The sequence below is a fragment of the Trachypithecus francoisi genome, unplaced genomic scaffold, assembly GCF_009764315.1.
Source record: "Trachypithecus francoisi isolate TF-2019V2 unplaced genomic scaffold, Tfra_2.0 Lachesis_group5, whole genome shotgun sequence".
Lineage (NCBI taxonomy): Eukaryota > Metazoa > Chordata > Mammalia > Primates > Cercopithecidae > Trachypithecus > Trachypithecus francoisi.
This window is the reverse complement of record NW_022681470.1, coordinates 127,062,431-127,084,006: the sequence shown is the minus strand read 5'-3', so window position 1 is coordinate 127,084,006 and position 21,576 is coordinate 127,062,431. Positions and strand designations below refer to the sequence as shown.

General features: G+C 36.0%; 1 protein-coding gene across 2 annotated transcripts in view; it reads left to right on the top strand.

Annotated features, from left to right (window-relative positions):
• The window catches only part of ABCD3 (ATP binding cassette subfamily D member 3), a 101,766-nt gene that overhangs the window by 41,118 nt on the left and 39,072 nt on the right, over positions 1-21,576 (top strand). For both annotated transcript variants that reach the window (XM_033200562.1, XM_033200563.1), the window contains exons 2-4: positions 6,454-6,490; positions 12,958-13,056; positions 16,093-16,181. In XM_033200562.1, the coding sequence (XP_033056453.1) occupies positions 6,454-6,490; positions 12,958-13,056; positions 16,093-16,181 (225 nt within the window). The remainder of the gene's footprint in view (positions 1-6,453; positions 6,491-12,957; positions 13,057-16,092; positions 16,182-21,576) is intronic.

Below are 21,576 nucleotides of genomic sequence, written 5' to 3'. Positions count from 1 at the left end.
CCAGAAGTCTTGGCCTGACTCAACTAAAAATCTTCCTTTAAAAAATATTTGTGAAAGGAAATTTACTGACATACTAAGTGAAACAAAGTTTAGAAGGCAAAACAAGATAGAAGTACCTACTGTGTATCAGACATAGTCTTAGGCCTGAGTAGAGATGAATAAGACATGGCCCCTGCGCTCAAGAAGCTGATGAGGGGAGAGGTATGATGTACAGATTGCCTAGGGAACAGAGAGGGTGTACCTAATACACACTGTGTGAGAGTAGAGAATGGACAGGAAGGTTTCTTAGACAAGGTCACCATGTAATTTATTATCCTAACTGATACAGTTTTGAGACTGAAAGAGTATAATTAATTATTATATCAGGACAACAGGTGTAAACAAGGACCATTCTGGGCAAACTTAATACACGTGGCCACTCCATTCCAAGAAAATAGGTGCTGAATTTTAAAGAGAAGTAGTAATCAAATAGGTTGATTGATGAAGAGTCCTTTAAAGCAGAAGAAATAGTATGTGAGGAAATAGTGGGTTGAGAGTGAGCACAGTATTAGGTTGAAGCATGTGCAGTTGCCATTTTATAAGTGAGAAATGGTCAAATAATTGCAGGTTCTCGTAGTTTAAGCTGATAGATGAAGGTAACTTGAGCACAGAGTGTTTGTGCCTAGTGGCAGGAGATGAACCTGAAAAGAAGGCAGGAGCCAGATTGTGAAGTTCTTTGAGTACCATTTTATGGAATTTGGATTTTATTCTGAAAGTCATTATGTGCATGTTTATTTTTAAATTTTAATTATAAGGTATTTATTTAGTTTTTGAATAGGCAATACATTCTCATGGTCTGAAATTTAAAAAAAAAATCTGTTGGTTTAAGTGGGAATAGTTTGTGGTTTTCTTCATTTAATTTTTGTTAGATTTTGGTGTCAATGGTTTTTTGTTTGTTTGTTTGTTTGTTTTTGGAGACAGAGCCTTGCTGTGTTGCCCTAGCTGGAGTGCAGTGGCAGAATCTCAGCTCACCGCAACCTCCACTTCCCAGGTTCAAGTGATTCTCATGCCTCAGCCTCCCAAGTAGCTGGGACTACAGGCATGCGCCAGCACGCCCAGCTAAGTTTTGTATTTTTAATAGAGACAGGGTTTCACCATGTTGGCCAGGCTGTTCTTGAACTCCTGGCCTCAAGTGATCCACCTGCCTCGGCCTTCCAAAGCGCTGGGATCCACCCACCTGGATTTCCAAAGTGCTCGACCTTCCAAAGTGCAGGTGTGAGCCTGCCCGAGTTTGGTTGTCAGTGTTTTACTTGCAGCAAAAATAATGTGGAAACTTCTTTTATCTGTGTCCTAAAACAATTAAAGCCCTGGAATTTTCTGTCCACTGGGGGTTTGTTAGCATTCCCCAGTAAATTGTTTGGGTTTGGTTCTTTTTTGGGGGAATGGAAGGGTAGGAGGTAGGCAGCTCTCAGACAACTTTATAATTTCAGTTTTTCAGTCTGCTTAGTTTTCTCTTCTTTCTGCTAGGTTTGGAAAATTATATTTTTCTAGAAAATTACCCATTTCATTCAGGCTTTCAAAATTCTTTACATAGGGTTGAGATAAGAGGTCTTTTACCTTTTTTTTTTTTTTTTCAAATTTTATCTATGTTCATGCTCTTTTTTTTATTTTTTGTGTTTTTGTACTCTTTTTAAAATTAGTCTCATGATTTATTTTCTAAATAATTAACTCTTGAATTTTAATGTATTAGTATTTTGTTTTCTAACTCATTAGATTCTGCTTGGGTGGTTTTAAATTTCTTCTGCTTTTTTTTGTTCTTTGTAAACTTTCAGTTGGATGCTTATGTTATTAACTTTTTTTTTCATTTTTTATTGAAATAAATAAGGTTCTGAGCATTGCTCTAGGTGAATGCCACAGGATATATATTTTATATAGATGTATGTGGTCTATACATATATATATATGGCTGTGCATATGTATATGTACTTGTGTATATATATTCAGTATGTATATACATATGCACATATTTGATGTGGTTATGGAAATAAATTGAAAGAGGACAGAAACGAATGATAAGGAACTCAGAAAACAAGTGAGAATATTGTAATAGTTCACATGAGAAATTTTGATGGCCCGAATTGAAATCATAGCAGTAGAAATGGAAAGAAGAGCATAGAGATTGGAAATGAAGTGTATGAGAAAGGGAAAATAAATATCTGAGAATAACTCACAGCTTTGTGGTTTGGGTAGCTGGTAGATAAAGGTGTGTTCACTGATTTAGGGCTTATGTTCAGTATGGAATAATGGAAGAATAGATTTGGGGTGGAAAGGTGAGTTCAGATATAGACATGTTTGCATTAAATCCAGGTACAGATACCTTATTAAAAATCAGATATTCAAGTCAGGAGCTGAAGAAAGAGGAGGAAGCTAGAGATTTTGAGGGAGGGGGTCAGAGAAAGGGTAGATAGTTGATTTTGTGGTTTGACTGAGGTGTTATAGGATAGTATCTCTATGACCTAGAGATAATAGGTCTAAAAATGTGTTACTCAGGGTCTAAATTCTTGTAGAACTTTCTTCGTTTTTTTTTTAAGATGAAGTCTTGGACTGTCACCCTAGCTGGAGTGCAGTGGCGTGATCTTGGCCCACTGCAGCCTCCGCCTCCAGGGTTCAAGCCATTCTTCTTCCTCAGCCTCCCGAGTAACTGGGATTGCAGATGTACACCACCATGCCTGGCTAATTTTTGTATTTTTAGTAGAGACAGGGTTTTGCCGTATTGGCCAGGCTGGTCTCGAACTCCTGACCTCAAGTGATCCGCTAGCCTCGGCCTCCCAAAAGTGCTGGGATTACAGGTGTGAGCCACCACACCCGGCCTAGAACTTTCTTTATAGAACCAATTTTGTTTTTGTTTTGATGATAAATTAAAAATAAATTAATATAGGCATATTCTGGGTTGTCTGAATGACTATCATGCTACACAGATTTTGGTGCCAGTATTGTGTTTAAATGCTTGCTAAGTGATCATCTAGAGCCCGCATGTCTGATAAACCTGTTGTATTGGAACGTAGATCAGGCTAAGTGTATTAATGTAAAATCAAGAAAATCAACTTCAACTTCTGTACTCATGCTGAATTATTTTGTCATTAAAAATTTCTTTTATAGTGATAATTACAGGTGAAAGGTATTTTCATAGAACTTCCAGAGAAACAAATCTCATAAAGAAACTTTTAAGAAACTTACAAAGGAATTTTTTGTTTTTTTCCTGATACCGAGTTTTGCTCTTGTTGCCCAGGCTGGAGTGCAATGGCACGATCTTGGCTCACCGCAACCTCTGCCTCGTTCAAGCGATTCTTCTGCCTCAGCCTCCCGAGTAGCTGGGATTACGGGCATGCACCACCACGCCCGGCTAATTTTGCATTTTTAGTAGAGACAAGGTTTCACCCTGTTGGTCAGGCTAGTTTCAAACTCCCGACCTCAAGTGATCCTCCCGCCTCAGCCTCCCAAAGTGCTGGGATTACAGGTGTGAGCCACTGCACCTGGCCAAGAAATTTTAATTGTCACAGACTGATTAAAGAAAATAGGACTTATATGTAGATTATGTGTTCAGGCCAATTGAAGCTTTATAAGATGTCATGGTTCCCTCTGAACAAAGTGTTTCATGGAAACTTGGAGAGACAAAAGTGATGAAATGATGGGAGAGCTGACTGACCATGTGACTCACTGGTAGGTGTGTGTGTGTACATGTATATATGTATTTTTGTGAGCATCGCACTGCAGGAATCTCCACTTATCTCCAAATATCAACTTATAACATTTATTAGTGGTGAGCAGTGTGGCATTTTTATTGAATATTTTTTGACTTTTATGTTGATATACATACATATACAATGTGAAATGATTACTATTATCAAGCTATATTCACCATCCTGTACATTAGATCTCCAGAACTTTCTCATCTTGCGTGACTGAACTTTGTGCCTTTTGACCAACTTTTCCCCATTTCCCCCAACCCCTGAGCCCCTGGCAACCACCATTCTACCCTCTGCTTTTATGAGTTTGATTTTTTTAGATTCCACACATAAGTGAGATCATGCAGAATTTGTCTTTTTGGGCCTGGCTTATTTCATTTAGTATAATGTCCCCGAGGTTCATCCATGTTGTAGCAAATAACAGAATTTCCTCTTTTTTTTTTAGAGACAGAGTCTTGCTCTGTCACCCAGGCTGGAGTGCAATGGCACAATCTCAGCTCACTGCAACCTTCGCCTTCTGGTTCAAGCCAGTTCTCCTGCCTCAGCCTCCCAAGTAGCTGGGACTACAGGTGCATGCCTCCACACCCAGCTATTTTTTTGCATTTTAGTAGAGACAGGGTTTCACCATGTTGCCCAGGCTGATCTTGAACTCCTGAGCTCAGGCAGTCTTCCTGCCTCGGGCTCCCAAAGTGCTAGGATTAAGGCCTGAGCTGCTGCCCTCGGCTCCTTTTTTTTAAGGCTGAATTTATTCCATTGTATTTATATACCACAAATTCTTTATCCATTCCTCTCTTAGGTTGATTCCATGTCTTTTACTGTTATGAATGATGCTGCAGGGAACATGAGAGTGCAGATACCTCTTTGAGATACTGATTTCATTTCCTTAGGATCTATACCCAGAAGTGGGATTGCTAGATCATATTAAACATATGGCAGTTATGTTTAATTTTTTTGAGGAACCTCCATACTGTTTTCCGTAATGGTTGTACTAATTTATATTCTTCTCAACCAACAATGTACAAGTGTTCTCTTTTCTCCATGTCCTTGCCAACAGTTATCTTTTATCTTTTTGATAGTAGTCATCCTAAGAAGTATGAGTGTTAGCTCATTGTGGTTTTGATTCACATTTTTCTGATGATTAGTGATGTTGAGCATTTTTTCACATACTAGCCGGCCATTTATATGTCTTTTGAGAAATGTCTATTCAGGTCCTTTCCTCGTTTTTTAAAATTGGATTGTTGTCTTGCTATTGAGTTCTTTGAGTTCCTTATATGTTTTGGATATTAAGGTGTATGGTTGCAAATATTTTCTCCCGTAGTGTATCTCTTAACTGCATTGTTTCTTTTGTCATGCTGAAATGCATTTTGTATAACAGTTTTACAATTCATAAAAGATTTTAAACAGGTAAGTAACCCTATAATACAACTGAAGTTAGAAATAATAATAACTTACGTGCTTTTTAAAATAAAACATCTACTGTACTTAAGTTTGGCTTTCTAGTCTTGTTTGGTGACCTGGTATCTTATTACTGAAGATGTGCATTCTGCAGATCATCAGAGTTCAAATAGGATGTTGAACATAGAGGGTTGAATAATGTATGACCCCTGTAGTAAACTCAGATTCCCCTTTAAAGAAGAGTTTACTTTTACTGCCCAGCTGTGAGAAATGTTAAGATCCTGACAGCCCCCTCTTTCCCCACCCTTGTCCCCCACCTTAGAGTCTGGCTCAGCTCTAGAGACATTCCCCTCTCCTCATGTCACAGACTTACTGGGGCAGCATGCATTTGCAGACTGAGCAAGGCTGAGCAAGAGGTAAAAAAGGCCTGACCATTTCAGCTGGTCACAGAGCACTCTGATGGACAGTGCTTGCTTTAGAACTTCCTATATGGTTGGCTGAAGTTATGTTGGGCTTGCATCAGTTTGAGTTCTGTCCAAATCTGGTTTCTCTGCCTTCCATTCACAGGTGTTTATCCCTAATGAACATTTGTACCCCAGACACCATATTACCTCAGCTTCAGAGAAACCAGCCTGCAGTAGCTCCTGATAGCATGGAGCTAGCCTAGTGGAAGGGAATATACATCAAACATGAAATTTAAAATGTTATCAATGTTATGTAGAAGCATAGGGTGCCATAGTAGTGCATTATGGAAAGGACCAATGCCCAGCTAATTATATTGTTTTGGGAGGTACCCTAGACTAGTAGTCAGAATATGAACCTTGGGCATACTGCTTACTCTCTCCAGGCCACTTTCCTCATTTGTAATATGGGAATGACACATATTCTGTCATCCTTTAGAAGACTAGCCTGGGATTGCTCACGTGGTTGGGGAAAGATTCCCAGCAGTAAGAGGGAGCAATGCACATTTTCCAAGCCTCTGTTTCTGTCAGTTTGTTGATGTCCATTGGCCAAAGCGGTTTACATGGCCAAACTGTGATTCAAGGATGAAGAAGTAGACTTGCATTTATGTTTGTATTTACACACACACACGCCTAAAAATTACCAAACAGAATGTTATATAATAGTGATAGTTAACATGTATTAAGCACTTTTTGTAAATAATGCTTAGTAAGAGTCAGCCGGACTATTACTATTTAATATGTTCTATCTCACTATGATATGAAAAAGAAGAAACGCTTTTAAATAATTTGGTATATTTGACATCTTAAAATTATTTTAATGGTAACACTTTTCACATAAAGTAAAGCTCTCTCTCTTTTTTCCTCTGCAGTAAGAAAAGTGGAAAACCACCATTACAGAACAATGAGGTAACATTTTAAATCATCTTCTTTTTGGGATTTCATGTATTTATTTCATTTATTTTGTTATATGGTTCTGATTTAGGATAAAATTTTATAATTAGTAGGGAACTTAAAAATACCTCCAGTCTTCTACACATTACAGGAATGCTGTCTGAAATAAGACTCCTGACAGGAAAGTGTTACCTTAGGAGGCAGCCATAACTGCATTAGTTCTAGCCCATGATGATATTAATTTCCCCACTTCTAGCTTCTTAGCAGTGACTCTGTTATATCTTTTGTATCGAGATATATCTTGTCCCCCCACTCTTTGCCTCCCCCCTCCCCTTTTCTTCCCTCTTTTTTCTTTTTCTTCTCTTTTCTTTAAAATTTTCTTTTTACCAACCAGGTCTCATTCTGTTATCCAGGCTGGAGTGCAGTGGCATGATTATAGTTCACTGTAACCTTGACCTCCTGAGCTCTAAGGATCCTCCTACTTCAGCCTCTGAAGTAGCTGGGACTATAGGTGTGAGCCACCTTGTCTGGCTCTGTTTTCTCTAGTAGACCCACATATATTTGAAGATAGTTGTATCTTATGAGGTTTTCTTTCCCTGTGCTTAGCAATATTGATTCCTTCCAATATGTCTAATGTGACATGGGTTCTGATCCTTTTTCAGTTCTGTATACATTCCTTTGGACCTATAAGAGTTTCCTTAGGCATTGTGCTTAGAATGGAATGTAGTTGTCCAGTTGTGGCCTGACTAGCATGGAATATATCAGCATGATTACATTTCTTTTTTTTTTTTTTTTTTTTGAGGCAGAGTCTCGCTCTGTCGCCCGGACTGGAGTGCAGTGGCCAGATCTCAGCTCACTGCAAGCTCCGCCTCCCGGGTTTACGCCATTCTCCTGCCTCAGCCTCCCGAGTAGCTGGGACTACAGGCGCCCGCCACCTCGCCCGGCTCGTTTTTGTATTTTTAGTAGAGATGGGGTTTCACCGTGTTAGCCAGGATGGTCTCGATCTCCTGACCTCGTGATCCGCCCATCTCGGCCTCCCAAAGTGCTGGGATTACAGGCTTGAGCCACCGCGCCCGGCCATACATTTCTTGATATGAATACGATATTGCTAAATTTCATCCTAAAATTGCTTTTATTTATTTAACTATTACTATTTTTTACATTAAGTGAATTTTTTATGGTAAATTATAAACTTCAGGTGTATTTCTGACAAACAGCTCTACATCTCTACATGTTAAATCATGATAGCTTTATTGAGTTATAATTATATACCATAAAATTTATCCATTTAAGTGTATAAATGAGTAGTTAGTATAGTCACAGAGTTGTGTGGCTATCACCATTACCTAATTTTAGGAAATTTTCATCTCTCCAAAAAAAAATCCTATACCCATTAGCAGTCATTCCTTATTACCCTCTTCCCCCAATCCCTGGCAACCACAAATCTGTCTCTGTCTCTGTCTCTGTTGACTTACCTATTCTGGACATTTCAAATAAATGAAATCATATAATATGTGGCTTTTTATACCTACCTTCTTTCACTTAGCACAGTGTTTTCAAGGTTCATCATGTTGTTGCTGTATCAGTATTGCATTCCTTTTTATTGCTGAATAGTGTTCTTTGTGTGCATATACCACATTATGTTTATCAGTTCATCAGTTGGTGGACATTTAGATTGTTTCTATTTTTTGGCTATTATGAATAATAATAATGCTGCTATGAAAATTAGTGCACAAGTTTTTATGTAGAGATATATTTTTATTTCTCTTGGGTGTATATCTAGGAGTAGAATTGCTGGGTCATATGTTAACTCAGTTGATTTGTTTTAGATAAACATTAATTTATTGCTGTAAATGTCAGCTGATTGGGTTTAACCTACTATCTATACCATTAGTCTAATTTTTAGTGCAATTCTTACATCTGATGTGTTAAGTAGAAGAATTATCTACAAATTTAATTTGCCTTTCCTTTCTTTCACAGAATTGCTGATAGTATTGACTATGTAAGGACCAAGGAGATTGCTCTGTGATATCTCTTAATCGTTGTTTCTGGTTATTCAGCTGTGACTACATCCAGTTATAGCAAAATCTGGTTCTTATTTGTCCATTACGGCTACAATAATTTTATAAGAAACCTCTAATTCCTTTATTAATTTATTAATTCACTTAGTAAGTCAATCGTTCAGTAAATATTTATTGAGCTCCTCATATATGCCTGGCATTGTTCTTGGCTCTGGGTATATGACAGTTATAAAAATAAGTTTCCATCCTCATGGAGCTTACATTCTACATATCAGCTAGTATGCTAGTATGGTATCCTTAACAAATAAGAAAATTGGAACAGTTTAGCATGACGTACTTTTAGTAAACTCATGCTGGCTTCTAGTGATCAGTGTCTCTTAAGTCTTCCCCAACTCTCCATGTCAGTGTCTGTTCTCTGAATATCCTGGTGATTCACATCAAGATTGTCATTCTTTAGTTTCCATAATATTTCCTTCCCAGTCTTTGAAAAATGTGATAAGATGTGTTTATGTTCACTTCTCTGATATCTCCAGCTCCACGATCTCTCATATCTAAGTTATATCTGAGCAATCAAATCTTAGTTATCTGAACTTAGTCATATCTGTTATTTGCATATCGGAGATCTGCAAGTTCTAGGACAGCTTGATTCATTTTACTCATTTTTTTTCTTATTTTTCTGTACAATACTGTTTAGCATATACTTATTTGCTGGTTGCATAGTGTGAGCAAGATAAATTTAGGTTATATTAAGTGATTGGCAATAAAAAGGATACAAGATGCACACTGATACCACATTTGTTAAATTTATAGGAAGTGCACATGTGTGCTAAAATGAAATCTAGTAGGATATGTAACAAAGACAGGTTTAGTTTTCTTATTTTTGCTTATCAGAATTTTCTAATTTTTCTACAGTGAATATGTTACTTTTGAGGAAAGCAATTTAACCTATTTTCTTCATAGAAATTTTTTATATCCTTTGTGATGGGGATAGGGTGGGGAGAGGCAATTTTCATAAGACATAAATTTTAAGGAGAAAAAAGGATTTAATTAGAAAGAGAACAGTATAATGAAATTCAAAATGTATAAAGATAAGTACTGTGCTGGGTTCAGTATTTAGCATTCCCATGCATATTTTTGTATTTTGGCATGTGTGTATATCCATAAACAATATAGGTAGAATTACTTTACATATTTAAGAGTTTCATAAATTCATGTGTAAAATGAATTGCATGCATCATTCCAATTTTTTCCAGCATACTGTTTTTTAGATCACTCCATGTTTAAAGCTGTAGACCTGCTCTTGCATATTCTATTTCTATGTATGTGAGCTGCTTTCTTTTTTATAGTTGTTATAGAGTTTTCATTGAATAATTTTGCTATGATTTATGTAATATTGGTATACATTTAGGTTGTTTTTCATTTTATGGTATTATAAACAGAGTACGATGTTTTCATTTGTGTGGCTAAGCATATGTACAGGTATGTTTGTAGGGTAAGTTCCTGAAAGTAAATTTACTAGGTTATTTTACATTTTACAGTCAGTGTACATTTTACATTTTGATAAATGATATATAATAGTTGTACCAGTTTTCATGTTTCCCTACAATATACAGGAATACTTATACTATGTCAGCACTACATGGCCTCTTATTTTACTGCTATTTCAAACATCTTTTTCAGTCAATCTCACCTAAGGTGATTGACATATCAATAGGAACTTCTCATTGTACTTTGACCTTGTTACCTTTTGAATTTTAGGTTTTCTTTTTTCCTTTGTTACGTTATTACTTTGACTTCTCAAATAGCTTTTAATGATTTGTTTGCTTTTTCTATAATATTCATGTTGAACTTATATCACCACAGTGGTCTTTTTTTTGTATTTAAAAAAATTATTGGGAAGTTTAGAAGTGGGAAAAGTGGTCTTTTTTTGTATTTAAAAAAATTACTGGGAAGTTTAGATGTGGGGAAAGTTCATTTTGAATTTAAAATGGAATCTTAGGAAAGGCTAGTAATGTTACAAAATATACTGCCTCTATAGTTACTCTTATTTAGATTGGTTTCAGGTAGAGTTTTGCTGTGATCAGGATACTCTCCTATTCCTGACATCTCTTTGAATTCAGCCCTTCTGAGCCAACCTCCCCGTCCAGGTGGTCCTTTGCAGAAAACGATAATTTGGGAGAATATAGTTACTTCCCTTCATGGATTGAAATGTAATGAAAATCCGTCAGCTTTCAGTCAGTTTAAGGATAGGGAAAGTGACAACAGGAACGGAAGAAAATGAGGAGGAATTTTATACCAGTTAGCAACTAATATTTTAAAGTGTTTCAGCTTTACTCTCTTGTAACTCTTTTTTCCTAACCTTCCTCATTGTTTGTCCTAGATCATTTCTTTAGAGTAGCTAGAAACAGGTGGTCTTCTGTTTAACTCAGATGTCCGTTTCACCTCAGGATTGTGCCACTTAAAAGTTCCCGCTAGGAATGGAGAAGGGCGTTGGCTCCAGGTAAGGCAAGCTGAAGTGAGGGCGTGGTGATGGTGACAGGAGGAAGAACAAATAGTTTAACGTCTTTTTTTTTAAAGGTAGTTAATATGTATGGCCTTCTCTTTACTTGTTTCTTCCTATGTTTTCCGGGTTTGGGGAAAACACAAACAGAGATTAGGTTGAATGTGTAAGGTTTAGCTTGAGGAGAATACTCTAGTTCAACTAAATGGACTGTGAATAGGGCTTTTCTCTCTGTTTTGTTTGCTCTTGTGTCCATATCATTTGGAATAGGGTTTGGATCAAGTAGTTGTTTGTTGAGTGAATGAATGCATGCATGTATGAATTAAGCAAACTGAGCCTGTAAGTCAGTAGGATGAGGTTTTCAACTTTATCTGAAAGACTTGAAATGCTGAGTCTCTGTTCCAGCAGTTGCAGATTAGGCTGATTCTTCTCCAGTTCCTCCTATTGTAGTCTTTCTAGTCTAATCCTATAAACACAGTGCCTTCAGACTTCCTTTCGTGGCCTATAATTCTGCACTGCACTCAGTGCCTGTTTATTAGGATAATGTCTATAAAGCCTTAGCACAGTGTCTGACATATAGTTGGTAGTTATTATTCTAATTCGGTACCCAAACAGTTCACTTAAGGCTCAAGTTAGATATTTATTTAATCAAAGCACTTTTACATTATATCTAGCTAATAGAGTTACTCTACAAATACAAACAGGTATTTGTTTTCAGGAGCACAGTAGTTAGCCAGATAAGTGAGCTGTGATTATGGAGGTGAGGAAACAGTCAGGGAATTGGGGTTTTTCTGGAGTATCTTGCCTTTTCCAAGAAGTTTCCCCTGTCTATTCTCCCAAACAGTTCAAGAGTAATAAGTCTCGTCACTTGTTTCCTTATCTTTGCAAATGGTTTAGTACTTCCATTTTCATGGAGCTAGTGAAAATGAAAAAACTCTTGAGAGAGGTAAGATTATCTTCTTTTAAATCCCTCTATAATAGCAGTAAGCTCTCAGTCCTTACTGTGGCTTCAAGCCTCTGTCCTTTATAAGCCCTGCCTACCTTTTAAACTTCTCTCATTCTTGTTCCCTTTGCTGTAACAATACTGCCATCTTGCTGTGAAATGTACACACCTATTTTATTTCCAACACGTGTTTTTGTGCTTGGTGTTCCTTGTGCTTCACTCCCTCCACCCTGGTACCCACTTTAAATAATCACATGGCTTTTCTTTCTTTATGTCTAAGCTTAAATGTCAAGAGGCTTTTCAGACCATCCTGTGTGAACTGTTCTTTTTTTTCCTCATGACCCTGCCTAGTCTATCCGTAATAATTTGTTTATTGGTTTATTTTTTTTGTCTGCGTTTCTCCCGCTAGAATGTGAGCTGCATGAGTGAAAGAACCTTGTCTATCCTTGAATTTTATGAGGAAGAGAGAGTGAATTGACAGACTGTATATTGGAAATGTTAAATGGTAAATCTAGGAATCCAAAAATTTCCTATATTTGGTATCAGGGAAAATTCTGTTCAGGGTTTTTTTTTTTTTTTTTTTAATATGGTGTTAATCAGGAAGTGGCTAATACAAAACTCAGTAAGCCCTCGGCCTTTTTTTCAGCTGTCTCTCTGACCTCATCCTCTGTGATGGTACCTTCCTCACAGCTCCAGCCAGGTTGGCCATTTTGTTCTTCCTCAAGCACGTTGCAGGCGTTCACCTTGGTATTTTGCAGTTGCTATTTCTTCTACTTGCAGTTTTCTTCATCCAGATAATTATGTGGTTCCAGAATGCACTTCCTTATTCAGTTTTTAGATAACATTATTTTCTCAAAAACATGTTTGAATATGAGGAGCAGTGTAAGTATGCAAGTCTGGGTTTTGTAAATTCAGTATCTTGATAACTGTTTATATTGACTTAGATGAAACATGGTTCTTTAATTTTATGATACATTTGTTATAGCGATCTTAAAAGGGCTTCTTTTTTTTAATGCAGAAAGAGGGAAAAAAGGAGCGAGCTGTGGTGGACAAGGTGTTTTTCTCAAGGCTCGCACAGATTCTGAAAATCATGGTCCCTAGAACATTTTGTAAAGAGGTAAGTCTTATGAAATTGTAATCTTAAGTATATTGGACCATTCTTGAATAAAATACCTGAGTCTGGGTAATTTGTAAAGAAAAGAGATTTAATTGGCTTGTGCTTCTGCTGGCTGTACAAGCATGGCGCAGCATCTCCTCCACTTCCGGGGAGGCCTCGGGAAGCTGGCATTCACAGCTGAAGGTGAATGGGGAAGCCAGTGTTTCACATGGCGAGAGAGGGAGCAAAGGGCCAAGGAGGTGCCATGTACTTTTAAACAACCAGATACATGAGAACTCACTCACTATCTGAAGGACAGCGCCATGCCATGAGGGATCTGCCTCCGTGACCCAAACACCTCCCACCAGGCCCCACCTCCAACACTAGGGATTACATTTCAACATGAGATTTGGGTGGAGACAGATACCCAAATTATATTATTAGGTGTTCAACTTTCAAGGTTACATAAGATTAGAACAATAAAATCATAACTCTGGTTATACTATAGGTCAAACGTTTTCTCTGTAGGTAAAGAAGACTACTAAATTTTTGTCTTTAAATCATCACCTGTCATACAAAAACCCTTGTTCAGTGCCAGTTTTTAAGTAGTTTTCTCTTGTTTATGAAATATTATTTCATTTTATGTGAAATACTAGGGTACTGCCGTGCAGCTACCCCAAATGGTATTGCTTTGTTATAATTAAATACTGTCAATAAAAACTGGATTAAATGTCAAAAGACAAACCTTTTTATTACATTGAGATGTTAACAAGTCACGTTAGTGTGGAATGTATTTGATTAAATATTTTTAAGATACTCAAAATGATACCTGGATTCATCAGGTATTTCAGGAAGTGAGCTGATTGTATGAATAGTTTTATAATTCGTTCCTTTGCTCTTTTATCAAGATTATCTTCATTATTTGATAAACATTTTTAATGATTATTAAAATAATGCTGTGTTCTCCATCTTCCTCAGCATTCTCTCATTCTGTAACTAGAAATATCATTACCTTCAACTCTTCCTCTTCCCCATGTCACCCTTTTTGACCACTGGGATCTGCTAATTTTTCCTGTACTTAACTGCTAAAGCATTGTAGTTCCCAAAGACAACGTCCATTTCTTCATCATGCTGGATTTGCTCTTCCCCTCACCTTGGCATCATGTCCTGATGATTCTGCCCTTGAGAAATTCTTTTTAAATAAAGTAATAGCACTTGTTTTTTCCTAATTAGACAGAGGTAATACATGTTCCTTGAAGAAAATTAGAAAATGCAGCTAGATTTTTTTTTTTGGCACCTATCAGCCTCTTACTCATTTTGATATATAGTCATCTTGTGTGTAAGCATATATTTTAATTTAAAAATGAGATCACACACTTTTAAGATCTGCTCCTTCCCTTATATTATAAATGTTCTTTCTAAGTATCCTAAAGTTTCTCATAAATTATTCTCTCCCTTTACATTCCTATCGTTCTCACTATATCTTACCTGGATTATTATATCTTAATTGTCTTTTTGCTTCTTTTCCTTCTCCAATTTGTATTCTTTCTTAAAATCCTGATTAAAACATGTGACTTTTTTTATAGGGTAAATCACAACCTGACTTTGGCCTTCCTTTTAATATCATCTGCTTAGGAGATTATTGTTTTATGATCTGGCCCTATGTCCTCAATCTTTCATTTGTTTACAACATCATGTCTGTGACATCCTGTCCGTCCCCACAACAGAAACAAATATGTTTTTAAAAATTGATTAATGCTTCTTATCTTTTTTGTGACTATTTCCAGTGACTCTTCAGGCATAACAAATTGTTTTCTCTCATTTCTACAACCCTCCTGCCTTTGAAGAATCCTTATTTAAAATACAAGCTTTTCTGGAAAGATTCGTATATTACCTTCCAATCAGTTAACAGCTTAATGTTCATTTCAACTATTGCAGGGGTTCAATGAATGTGAAACAAATTGGAGATATTGGATGAGTCCTTGGGAATTAGTAAGGGAGGTAGAAGGGGCTAATTTGGCCAGCCTCCCACCCTCTGCAGGCCTTCTTTCCTTACTTTGGCTTCTATGTCACTGTCTTCTTCTTCCAATTTAGAAAATTTAAGATCAGCTTTAAATGTATGTACTTGGGGTTGGGGTGGCAGGATTCTCATCTCACAGAGAGATAACTGATTCCTACCCAGTGTCTTGACTTTCCCTGCTTTGTAATCTGTCTTGCACAGCACTGCTTAAGTAATATTCTTTAAACATCACTTTTTAACATCACTTTTTGTTCTACTGAAAGCTTGCAATAATTTTATGTGTATAAACTCAGTACAGTACCATAGTTCATGTGATTTTAATCCCTTTTTTCTCCCATTAAATCCTTCATCTTTTTTACCCTTAATCCTCATTCTCTTTTTTGTTTTACTATTTATCATATTTCTAATACCATAACTGTCTTTTGGCACCCCAAACCTTCCCATCCCACAGCTTAGGACATGAAGTGATACAAATATGTTTGCCTAAATTTGTCTGCTACTTTTAAAGTATAATTCTTCCCTTCATAACTAAATTGAAAGCCCTATGAGGGCGTGGACACTATTGTTAGTTTTTCTAACAAATTAAACCAAATTTATTCTACCTAGGCAAAATTGTAAGCTTCAGTTTTGGTTAGTTAGCTGTATATTTACAGTTACTGTCTTTTTTCTTTGTTAAAGTTGTATGTTAAAAATATAAGAAAATAACAGTACACTATAATCTGGGTAATCTAAGTTATATTCCTAGCTTCTGTCCTTGACTAGGTATATGAAGGCAAGTCCTTTGACCTGTCTTGAATTCACTTTTGAATTCTGAATGAGAAAGATTAAATGAATCTATGAGGCCTTTTTCATTTATGTAATATTCTTGAGTTCCCTTTTAACTATATTTAAAATTGCTCATAGAAAAAATGTCAGGCAACTGTATTAAAGCTTACATAAAGCTTTAGATTTGGAAACCAAAAATTGTTACCAAGGTAATATTTCTTTGAACTTTCTAAAATGCATTTAGTTAATTTACTATACCTGGTTTATTTTAGACAGGTTACTTGGTACTTATTGCTGTTACACTGGTGTCTCGAACGTATTGTGATGTTTGGATGATTCAAAATGGAACACTAATTGAAAGGTACTTTTTCATTCACCTTCCTCCTATATGTATGCAAGGCTAATTGTCTCATATTTAAGCATTATCTTTATAAGCAAGAAATAGATTCTAAATTAGGTAAAAGATACTCAAGTCAAATTATGTGTTTGTTCATTTACTTAAAAAATACTTAGTGTTTCCCATGTGCCAGGCAATGTGCTGTACTGTGATAAGGGTCTATATGCCAGCGACTAGGAGAAACTGTACCAAGCCTTGCTGAGCTGACAGTTTATCAAGAGTTAGAGACAGGTAGACAGAAAATTAAAATGCAGTATAATAAGTGCTGTAATGGGAATTCTAAAAATCCACCAAGTTGGATTTCTGAAATTAATTAGATAATTTGGAGGAAAATTTCAAAGCATTTCAAAGAATCACATTGAGCGTGTTTATTAGAAGGGAAAACAGTTCTTAGACATTTCTTTCCACATCTGGTGTTAGTGCTTTTTATATTTTTTCATTATAGTGTTTCTACATATTATTAATCACTGCAAATTGCTAATTTTGAATGTAAAAACATAAAAAATGTCAGTTGGGATATCTTGGGTTATAACAATTTACCATTTATCCGTTAATAAATAATTTATTTTTCATAATACCAATTAGAATGTCAGAGTAAAAAATTTTGCTAGGAATTTTATTTCCTGATATGCAATATTTTGTCAGAAAATTCCTTGGAGTATTTAATCTAAAATAACTTTTTGAATGACAGTACTTAAAATTGTTAAATGCCCCAACATTTTGGAATAAAGGTTTTTTTCTCTTAGATTATTGATCTGCTTCCTAAAGATTTGTAGGAAGCGGAAGAATGCTTTATCACCATGCTCTCTGACTCATTTCTCTAGGACAGTAAAGAATCTTGTATGTACAGGATTAAAGCCCTTAAAGTACATACCTCTGAATAGGGGTAAATTATGTAGGCCCTCACATTCCACCCAAGTCTCCCTGAAACCTGTGGTCAGTCCTGTGCCTTTTAATTTTAATCAAAGTAATATATGAACATAGCTTAATGTCAAATGTCCTGCAGGACTTAATGACAAAACACATCAGTTCCTTGGCTCCTCTCACTCCTGCCATTACCTGGAGTCAGTCATTTTCTATTCTTTTTACTGTTTCATTTATTTTGTGTCTGCATTTCTATATTGCATACTTGTATTACTGTTTATAGATTTCTCAGTTTCAAAAGTGTAAGTGTTCATCTCCTACTTTGGAAGGTGAGAATTAGCCCTTTTACACTCCCTCCATGCTCATCTTCTCAATGTTTTATATGTATAATAAAAATTATATAATTTTTTGTTAAATCACAATTTGTTGTTTACATAATTTTGACTGTTGCTTACAGCTGAACCACATGGCATACTTTGGTAGTTGCTTTTCCATACAACTTTTTGTTTTTCCTGGTGTTTACAAATTGGCAGTTATTTGTGCACATTATTATTTTTTTTAAACCTACTTCCCCCTAATTCAGCTTGAGCTTTTTGACAATACTGTGAAATCTTCTCAGTATTGTAATATGGTCAGACACCAACTCATCTATCAACTTCATCTTTCTATTTCCCCCCCTGCCCTATACGTTTTGTAGTTTCCTGTGTTCTTGCTTTTTTTTTTTTTTTTGAGACGGAGTCTGGTCTGTTTCCCAGGCTGGAGTGCAGTGGCACAATCTCAGCTCGCTGCAACCTCCGCCTCCTGGGTTCACGCCATTCTTCTGCCTCAGCCTTCTGAGTAGCTGGGACTACAGGTGCCCACCACCACGCCTGGCTAATTTTTTGTATTTTTAGTAGAGACAGGGTTTCACAGTGTTAGCCGGGATGGTCTCAATCTCCTGACCTTGTGATCCGCCCGCCTCAGCCTCCCAAAGTGCCGGGTCTTCTTGCTTTAATCAGGATTGGTTGCATATTAGGCACACCAAATAGCAATCATGTTTGAACTTGCTTTTATCATTATTCTGGGAATTTCTTTCATCTTTGTATCCTGAATTAAATAACCTGTTTCTGGATTTTTTTTTTTTTTTTTTTTATCTTCCTCAGTTTACTTTCTCGGCTTGGCAGATGCACTCTTTTTCTGAGTAAAGGTGAAGGGAGATAAATTTTTGAGACCTTGTAGATCTGAAAATTTCTTTCTTCTAGTCTCATACTTGATTGATAATTTAGCTGTGTTGGTGCATTCCAAGTTGGAATTCACTTTTCTTCAGAATTTTGAGAGCATCACTATGTTCTGGGTCTCAACCTTGGCTGCAGAATGATTGGAATCATCTGGAGAATTTTAAGAACTATGAATGTCTGGGCCCCACCACTAGATATTCTGATTCAATTAATCAAACCTTTTTGAAGCATCTGGTAGATTCTGTTGTACAGCTCCAGGGTGGGTATTGAGGCCTCTTGCCATTCTGATTGCTCAGCTGTAGCTGGAGATTTGTTTTGTTTCTCCCTCAATCTCCCCCTCCGTCTTTTTAAAAAAGTTGTTGATGTTGTGTTACTGGATGTTGGAAAATTTCACTGAACATTAGTATGAATTTTTTGTGCTGGGCACTAGGTGAACTCTTTTTCCATCTAGAAACTCATTCTTCATTTGAGAAATTTTCTTGTGTTTAAAAAGAAATTATTCCTCTCCAATTTTTCTGGAATTCTTATTAGCTGAGTGTTGGAGCCTCTGGACTGATGATCTGATTATCTTATAATTTCTCTTCTATTTTTATCTCTGCCATTTTGTTTTATTTTCAAGGAAATTTCTTCAACTTTATTATCCAGTGAATTTTTATTTGTTATAATTTTATTTCCAAGAGTTATCTTTTATATGGATGTTCGTTTTTATAGCAATCATTCTTTTAAGGATGCAATATTTTTTCACCTCTGAAGCTATGTAATTTTTTAATGTGTTTTTAGCTCCCTGCATTTTTTGTTTCCTTCATGGTCCTTTGTTTGTTATTCTGTTGTCATTCACATTAGAGGCTTTCCTCAAGCATTCTATGACTCTTGGCTGTGAATTCACATTTAAAATTAAGTGCCTTAAACACTTACTAGAAGCTGGAGTTGAGAGCTTGTTAACTGGTCTCCCTTGAAGGGTGTTTGTAGCGGGGAGCCTAATCATGTGCACGTGTGTGTAGTACTCAGTTTCAAAATTTAATTATGAGATTTTTAAAAATTGCTTTTCATTTTTCATATGAGTTTCTGAACAATTTTTAAAAAACCATTATTTTGGTACACTTTACACTTACAGAAAAGTTGTAAAAATAGAATAAGGGGCTGGGTATAGTGGCTCATGCCTGTAATCCCAACACTTTGGGAAGCTGAGTCAGGAGGATCACTTGAGACCAAGAGTTCAAGACCAGCCTGGGCCACACAGTGAGACTTCGTCTTTACAAAAAATAAAAAAGTTAGCTGACTGTGGTGGCATATGCCTATAGTCCCAACTACACAGGAGGCTTAGCAGAAGGATCGCCTCAGCTTAGGAATATCCTGTCTCAAAAAAAAAAAAAAAAAAAGATTAACATAAAGAACTTCCTTATATTCTTAACCCATACTCACCAATTGTAAAACACTCATTTTAAAGTTGTTAACTTTCTCCTAAATAGTTTTGAGCCTCTGCTGTGTATGAAATTCTTTAACATTTGGACCTTATCTCAAAAAAAGAAGTTTTAAAATATTGTACATTTATACTGGATAATTTTATTTGAAAAGTTAACATATATCTCCATCTCAGTATTTAAGCTACAGTGCAAATTTATTTATTTATTTTCCCTTTTTGCCTTTTCTAAAGTAAGTCCCGATTCATATATTTCTGCTAAAGAGAGCCTCAAGGAGACTTCTTATGGTCCTTAATGCACTTCATTTTCATATTCTTTTCATATTTTAAACTTATTTGTTGATGGTGACTAATGACTTTGGAGTATGGACAAATCTTAATAGGAAAGACACCCTTTTTAAGGTAGAAACTATACTAATTCTGTGACATGGAGGAAAATTCTTCGTACCTTGTTGCTGCTTTATCTAATCATAAAAATACGTTTTATTTTCACCCATTTGGCTACAAGCAGAATTTAAAAATTACCAAACTCTCTTTTATAAAGTTTCTTAAATATTTGGAAGTTGTAGTGATTAGGGCTATTGTAAAATTGTTTTTGTTAATTTTTTTTTTTGGCAGTGGAATAATAAGCAGAAATAAGACTTTATTCAAGAGACCACTTTTTAAATTTATAGCTGCTACTCCAATGGTAAACCATTGCTGAATGATGGCATGTTCTTGTGTGTTTCACAGCTTGGGCAGCACTAAAGCACTTTGGTTTTATGTAAGATTTGGTTCAAACAATTTTAACGTAAATTCTCTGAACCTTTTGTACTGTCTTGATTGCTTAATGTCTCTAATATTCTTATTGCTATAAACAACATTTTTGTGTGGTTCTATTTAATTTTCTTGTAGTCAGCCTTTTTGTTTTAATTGTTTTGCTTTTTAGGGGCTACATAAAAATTGGAGTATTAATTTCTTTCAACCAGTCTAAAGGAACATTTCCCAAAGTATGTTCTGTGGAATCTTGGCTATGATAGAGGAAATGCTTCATACTACAGACCCCTCACAGTTAAAATGCACATATTATACATTAAAAGCTTTGAGAAGGTCTTTGGTAAAGACATTTGTTAGCTTTGTTTAACCTAGGATTTCCCAAATTTATTTATCTACTCCCTCATAGAAAGGAAAATATTTCTCTAGTCATATACTAGTTATTTTTGTGTGTGCATGGGCAGCTAGGTTTAAACCAATTAGTCCAGTGTTTCTCACATGTTTTATACAAATATATCTTACGAAATTTGGGAATATTACTAAGTATTATTTGAAATAAGAGTTCTGTGATCAAATAGATTCTATCTTTGTATTAGGTCATACACATATCTTACTCAAAGATCCTTTACTTATATAATAATGCTCTGTTCAAATTTTTAGTTAAGTTTTAGAACCCTTTAAAAAAATTTTTAATGTATATTTTAAAAGCAGAAAAATACGTAAAACAGATTAACAATAGGCGAAAGAGGAGCTAGTCTAATTGAGGTGTGTTGAGGAACACGAAGCCTCTATAGACCCGTTCTGGGCTCTGATTCAAGCGTTCGCCAGTCTTGGCAAACTAGGACCCACAGGTCAAATCTCACTACCTACCATCTGCTTTGGTCAAGTTTTATTAGAATAGAGCCACACTTCTTCTTGGCTGCTTTTTTTTTTTTTTTTTACTGTGGCAGAATTGAGTAGTTGCAGCAGAGCCCTGAGGGTGCACAAAGCCTAAAATATTTACTCTTGACCCTTTGCTGATCCCCATTAGTCTGTCTCCCTGCCATTAGTTCACACAAATGAGAATCAGATTGTTAAAATATTTTAAAACAAACAAATGGTACTT